The 7,218-nt window shown below is 39.6% G+C and overlaps 1 protein-coding gene across 1 annotated transcript in view; it reads right to left on the bottom strand.

Moving 5' to 3' along the window:
• Positions 1 to 6,942, bottom strand: part of LOC109040083 (uncharacterized) — a 46,212-nt gene extending 39,270 nt beyond the window's left edge. Inside the window, exon 1 of the mRNA XM_019055878.2 lies at positions 6,560 to 6,942. Within this exon, the coding sequence (XP_018911423.2) occupies positions 6,560 to 6,592 (33 nt within the window). The 5' untranslated portion in view covers positions 6,593 to 6,942. The remainder of the gene's footprint in view (positions 1 to 6,559) is intronic.
• Between the last annotated feature and the right edge of the window lie 276 nt (positions 6,943 to 7,218).

Genomic DNA, 7,218 nt, shown 5'->3' on the forward strand with positions numbered 1-7,218 from the left:
ACTGTGAATGGAAGCATATAAGAAAACATTGAATACAGGACGACAAAGCAGCATAAGTCATATAAAAATCGCATAAAATCATTTAAGGATGGAATTATAAAAATAATTAAGCATACTAGTATAATTTTAAGTAAAGATGATTATACCCACAAGATTACAAATGCAGTGAATTGTACTCGCAAACTGCGCGTAGCAATCGAGTTAAGTATAGTTAGGGTTCGTTTCTGCTACTTTGTATTTCAGCCATGTGGCTTTAAAATCTTGATGGACACTCTCAGGGGCTTGCTCGCTAAAAAAGCCAAGACCTTGTTGTTTCTTTTCACAGTATTCAAATGCTTTCAATATAACTAACCCTCTACTTTCGTGAAAAAGACTATTTTTTCTTCAAATATGTGCTGTATTTTTAATACATTTTAAAGAATATTGAAAAGTAAACTCAAATATTAAACGCATCTTTATTGCGACGTTTCAGAGTTTCTGCTTGTATATTTTTCTACTTTCTTTATTTATAGACGAACCATAGGAGAGATTTGAGAGAATTACTTCCACTGAATTTTAATGTCATTGTAAAAAAAAACTAATGAAGTTTTCCTTGAAATTCTGCAAAATTCTCGGCCGTAAAAAATAATAGAAGGAAATCTGCAACGTTGCAATAAGCGATTGTGCAATTTTCGAGTTTGGTCATCGGTATTCTACTTTGGGTCCAATCCACCGACTCAAACTAGCAAGACATTCATATCAATTTGAGCGCATGCATATGCATAGGTGTAAATGGTTTTTTATGGAAGGGGGCGGGGGGGGCTGAAGGAAGAAAAAGGCCTTTTCCTACCCTCGATGCCCCCGCAACTTCAAAAAACAAAGGGTACAGCCATAATTATTGGATATTTGCTCCGTAATCAGCAATTTTCAGCCGATTCAGGGCTAAAAACCTTTAAATCGGCCTTATTTTCCGAGAGCTCGACAGAATATTTTCGTTTTGGTCTTAAAGTAATGTGTTTACATCATACTTCAAGGTTCTGAAGAGAAATCATGAGTGCATCGACTTTTCATTTAACTTTGGTTCAAACGAACCGTGCCTTGCGAATGCGCCCTTCTCATTCCTCTCGCGACGCGACGGGTCTGCGGGGAAAATTGTCGATTTTGCACTCAATCTGACAACCGTAGGATAATCGCACTATCAGGACAGTGATGACGACGAGACCGAATTTTATTCCGAGTCTCAATGAATTTTCCCCGTATGCAAAACTCACGGTTGCGGCCTTGTCGAGCTGAAAGCTTGCTCATCGTATCACGCGGAGAAATGACGAAAGACTCATTCACCGAGATGATTATCCAATGGGGGAAGAAAGATTTGATACGAAAAGGTAAATGACATTGTGCCCTCCTACCGAAGATGTTATTGAACAAATCATCACCGGTTCAGCCTTATGTAATTGATAAATTATCGCCGAGGCGCAATCGGCCTAGACGCATCGCTTTGTGTCAAGCGATCCAAGCATTGTTGATCAGCGCAATTTCAATTTTTGCAGCTTCATCCTGTCGTATGTCCAATCCCATGTCATTACCGCTTTAAAGTATTAATTTATGTATTTATAGTTTAGCATCCTCCTGTACTGCCGCGTGGTAAGGAAAAACGCCGTATGAATCTCCGGGCGTTCCCAAATCTCCTTTGATAAAACACGAATTTCCTGGTAAACTTATTAATACTTTCCTTCCGATTTTTCAGATAATTTTGTCCGCAATTTCACCCGAAGTCCCTGATAATTTCAAGGAAAAATATTCATAACGTTCCGCAAAAATAAACATTTTATCGAAGGAAATTTGGCAACTCTCGGATGTGGATGTTCATACGGCGTTCTTCCTTAACACGTTAGTGTAGACGATTTCAGCGGTATATATCATCATTTTAAGGACTCCATTACATCGAATTGGATCCAAATATTAATAACGTCAAAACCTCTTTCACCAATACTAACGAGAAAAAAATCAATAAATATCGGTTGACCCATACGCCTATGGTGCACTGAGCTGCACAGATCGTGGCTCTTTACTCCGAATTTCGGCAAGAATAATGGCAATGCACCACAGAATGTGGCGCTCACTGAAAAAAGTAGTTCTGTTCATAGGGCTCCTGCACTTTTTTGTTACATACAGAAGTTTCCGTCGTGAGGACAGAGTTCTGTCCTCACGACCGAAGTTCTGTTTTCATAACAAAAAAGTTTTGAACGTTTAACAAGGAAAGTGCAAGAGCCCTGTGAACAGAAAGTTCTGTCTGCAGCATCGACTATTTTTTTGCGCGTGCGCACCAGCTAAACCCTCAACTGTCAACTCGTCTTTTTCTTGGTGCAATCCCCCAAAGGCTGTGACAGATTGCTCCAGTATATACGTGATTTTGCGCCTCAGTTTTAAAACCACATATTTGCTGGTGACAGTGCACCGAGCCACAGATCATGGCGCCACCCGTGCGTCAGGCTTTTTCTCGGTTTAGTTGAGGTCGGAGATCGCGGGAGCGAATCGGGAATCAACCCTAAGGAGTCTAGATTTCACCATCTTGAAGCCCTCCCCCCCCCCCCCCCCCCAGGCGATAACAGTGAGGTATTTTTCCCCCCGGTTTTTCTTGCTTAATTTCATCCTATTTTTCTTGACGCATACTCAGAAGTTGGTTCTCTCTTGTGTAAGTTGCGCAAAATTGACGTGTTTGACAAGTCAGATTTCCCGGTTAATCGACAATTAATAGACAGATCGTCATCCCCTTCTCGAAAAAACGTAACTGCATTTCAATGTTGCCACAAATTCCCTTGCAAATTGCATTTTTACTGGGAAATTCTTGGAAATTTCTAACTCAAAATTTCATTGATTTTCCCCTCAAACTCATGCAAAAATCAGACAAATTTTAGAAAAGCAATTTTTGCACAGGTACATTCTTGCAAAAAATTGAATTACTTGAGTCGATTTTTGCAACCTTGGAATGGATTTACGTTCTTCCATCCGGGAGACGACGATTTTATACCACACGGACAATGGACACACGATTTAATTTAAGCCTCATCTCTGTAAATAAGAGCCATAATCGGTCATCCCGGCCCTTTCTTTATTTTTTAATAAAAAAAGGTTTGTTAAATGTCAACAAGTGTGTCAATGCTCAGCTGTTCACAGCGACACTGTTTTTTGTGACAACAAATGCTCAATTGAATCTTCTACTTAGAAGAGATTATAATGGCTCAAACGGTCAAATGTTGAGCTGGTCATGTAAGGCATGAGATCAGCAGGTGTTCAAAATTGGCAACAGAACAGGAAACAATATCGCATCGAATTTTGCACAATCCTTCTTGCACGTTCGTTGTAAATAATCCTCATGCATTATTTTGATATCTTTTTATATTTCGAAGCACGATCAGGTCCTGTGCCAAAAATATTGCTAGGGCTGCCACAGTAAACTTTTGACCGTTGAATTACATAGGTATATTAATACTCATCACCTTCCGGCAGAACATTAAGGAAAGGAGCACATGCCAACTACAAAATAGTTTTTATTTATTACGCTGACATACTGCGCAAAGAGGAGGGAAAAGCGTACCTCACCTTTGGTCATTCAAACTTCCGGCACGGTGCTTTATTTATATAGTGGTGATACCTTTTTAAGCATACCGTGCAAATAATATATTTTTTCCTTCATTCATCAAACCAAATCAGTCTCCCCCACATTTGCAAGAAATATAACGGACAGCTCTGACAGAAAGGATTAACTGCGGAGGGATTATATCCACCCAAGATTAGCAGCTTCGTTTTGTGCAAAAAGTCAAAAGAGGAAATACATTTGTCTGATGTTGAGTTCTTCTTATTCAAAAACAGAAAAATGGGGAAGTGTTGTTTTAAATTTAATCTTGGTGATGATGAATATCTTGATCACCTATCTTCAATTCTTCGTTTTTGATAGGAGACAGGGATGTTATATTTTTTCCGGAAAAGAAATGGAAAATCTAGCATACAACGCTCATTCAGTATTACACATATCATTTTTTTCTTCATTCATTAATGAAGTGATCGTAATAATAATGTCAAATATTATTTAAAACTTAATCCCGAGCTCACGAAAATTTTTGGTCAATCTAAAAAAAATAATATCAGAAAAATTTAATTAATTATAATTTAATAAAATTAAATTATAATTGGGAGAATTAAGATTTTTAGTACATTTAATTATGGTTAATGGAAAGCTCCTTGGAAAACAACAATGATTTCACTCAAAATGGTACACATCGCAGCTTAGAGGAGATGATTTTATATCATTCGGCTCGAATAAAACTCAAAAATTAAAGAAAAAATTGACACTTTGGAACCATTTTAAGGACGGAGAATTATAAATTGAGACTCTGAGAAAAACGTGTTTAAATTTTGCCGGCACTGTTGCCACCTTCGAAAAAAGGCTAATTCAAACGTTTATGACACCCTAATTACTTAATGCGAATTCCTTCAAACTTTGACCCGATGTTCTTGGGAGCAATAGGAAGCTTTTAACACTAAAAACTAAAATCCGATATTTTTCATCCTAAAGCTGGTTTATCGCTGTCGATAATAATCAATGTATTTAAAAACCTCGACTGCAAAGCACTTTCTGTCTGTCTCTATACACTTTCAGAAATTTCTGGTTGTTGTGTTGATCTGCATTCGCGAGATGACGTCGACTTTTGACATGAAGTCGATGCTGCAAAGCTCGTGTTCTTGACGAAGTCAACACAGGATAACATAAGGTAACACAGAGAACTAAGATACAACCATTTTTCTACACCAATCCTTATGTTTCTATTCAGAATTAATCCGGTATATTGTCCTTTGTTTCCATTTCAAAACTCAAATGCCTTACAAGACCGACGTTTGCATCTCCATGGCATTTAAATTTCATGGATTCAAAATTACATCGAGCCATCCAGCGGAAAAAAAAATTCAAACTCACATTTTATGCTTAAAAATTGGACTTAACCGTTGAATTTTTACAGAATACATTTCAAGCTCGATTTTAGTTGAAATCAGCAATATCTCACTCTTTTAAGAAACTGCACTTATGTAGGTACCTTGTCCTCCAAACCCCTCACTGACCCTTCTCTCTCTCTCTCTCTCTTTTTTTTTTTTTTTTTTTTTTTTTTTTTTTTTTTTTAGAAAAAAAATTTGCTTGCGTTTACTATAGGAGCTGCACAAAGTGGGTAAACAGGACAAGCTAATCCTACCTTAACGGATAGGTCGGTGGAGTCGTTTGTTATGGGCAACTCTCTTGAAATTCCGAGAGTGCATCACTTTTAAGCAGGGACGTAGAGGATGAGGCGTATAAATCCACTTATTGCAATTTCGGGGAATACATTTTTAACTTTTCAAAATAGACCACTTGACAAGGTAGGAATTTAAGCATTCTAATACACGTTTCCTAACCAGAATTTTACGCGAAACACGATTCGCGCAACGAAAATTACTGAAATCAACTCCTAAGGAAGATATTAACGTTTTTATTGCACATTGGTTACGAGGAATTTGAAAGGTCCGCTCACAAGAAACTCAAAACTCTACGTGAATCAAATTGCGCACCACAACGGTTTCAGCGAGCCTCTCAATCGAGCAAACGTTCATTTCCCACTATGTGTTGTTCAAATTATTAGCAATTTGCTATAACTGAGCCAAAGCGTCAAGATTGAGGTTGCCAGATTTTTATATCGCAGAGACTGTCATAATAACGTTCAGGGCGTGATGTGAATCACGTATAGCATTGAGTTTTCATGAGCGGGTGGTTTGAATTCACGCATCAAGAATCATTGAATATCTTCGTAAGGAGTTGATTTCGGTAATTTTTGTTGTGCGAATCGTGTTCTACGTGAAATTTTGGTTAAGAAACATGTATCAGAATGCTGAAGTTCGTACCTTGTCTAGTGGTCCATTACAGGGAACTATAAGGGGAAGAAAGTTCAAATTCACATTTTATGCTTAAAAATTGGATTTTGTAAATTTCCACAGAATATATTTCAAAATTAATGTCCGTTGAAAATCAGACATATCTCTACTTTTTAACAAGAAACATTGCCAGCAAACAACGACAAACAATGCCGCCATGAAGAAACACGAAAAAATGTCGCTCGAACTGAATGTAACAAGGTGGTAAAATAATACTGGGTCCAGGTCCACGCTATTTATTGGGGAAAGAAAGGCCAAAGAATTAAAAATTGCAATTCTTTAGGAAATTGCACTTATGCACCTTGTCTTCTAAACCCTTATTTACCCTTTTCTCACGACCCCCCCCCCCCCCCTAAAACTTGGACACATTAAAAATTTAATTTAACCATTGAATTTTCACAAAATATATTTCAAGCTTACATAATTTTAGTTGAAATCACTAATACCTCGATTTTTTTAAAAAAAACTGCACTTATGAATTTTATCCTCCAAACCCCTCAACCCCTCCCCCCCTTAAACAACCCCTTCCCTTTTCTAACACCCCCCCTTAAACAATTCACCAGCCTTTGCAATAAAAGCTGTACAAAGTGGGTAAACAGGGCATGCTGATTGAGATTCCTACCTTAACGGACAGGTCGGAAGAGTCGTTTGTCATGCGAGACACTCGCCGCGGACGAAGTGAGACGAACTGGGAAATTCGGAACTCCCAAAGGCGCGTTAAAAAGCAACGAACGCGCGAATTCCTGCGAGCACTTGCTCGGCGTGGTTTATCCTCCTAATTGAGCTCGGGAGCTCGGGGGGCTGCGAATTAAACGGAGGGACCGGTCATCGGTGGCGGCTGCGGAAGGCTCGCGGACACTTTCGGTTTCGTCACTGGAAAGTTAATCCCGGCACGCGCGGCTCCTTCGGACTGTTTCCGAATTGTGACCGCCGCCACCGCCGGACCGCCGCCGCGGACCCAGGCAGTCGCGTCCGTGACTCACCGCGTTTATCCGCGATCACGCCGCTTAGCTTAACGCCATGCTTAAAGGTAAATCCACGCGTCGCCGTCCTCAAGGTTCGTCTCCGCTAGACTGCTGCGCACAACCGCGGTTGTGCCGGGAAAAAAGTTCGGTCAAATCGGACTGTTTACAGATGACATGTGCATAGGGTTTGAGTACAAAATATTTCATTTCAGCGTAAACGGGGAGTTTGCTATCTAGCCGCTACGCGGCCAGCCCCCGTGGCGCTGGGCACCCCCAAAGGCCGCTTCGTGGCCAGCAAAATCGTCGAAATCGCCCG

This window comes from Bemisia tabaci, chromosome 2 (assembly GCF_918797505.1).
Source record: "Bemisia tabaci chromosome 2, PGI_BMITA_v3".
Classification (NCBI taxonomy): Eukaryota; Metazoa; Arthropoda; class Insecta; order Hemiptera; family Aleyrodidae; genus Bemisia; species Bemisia tabaci.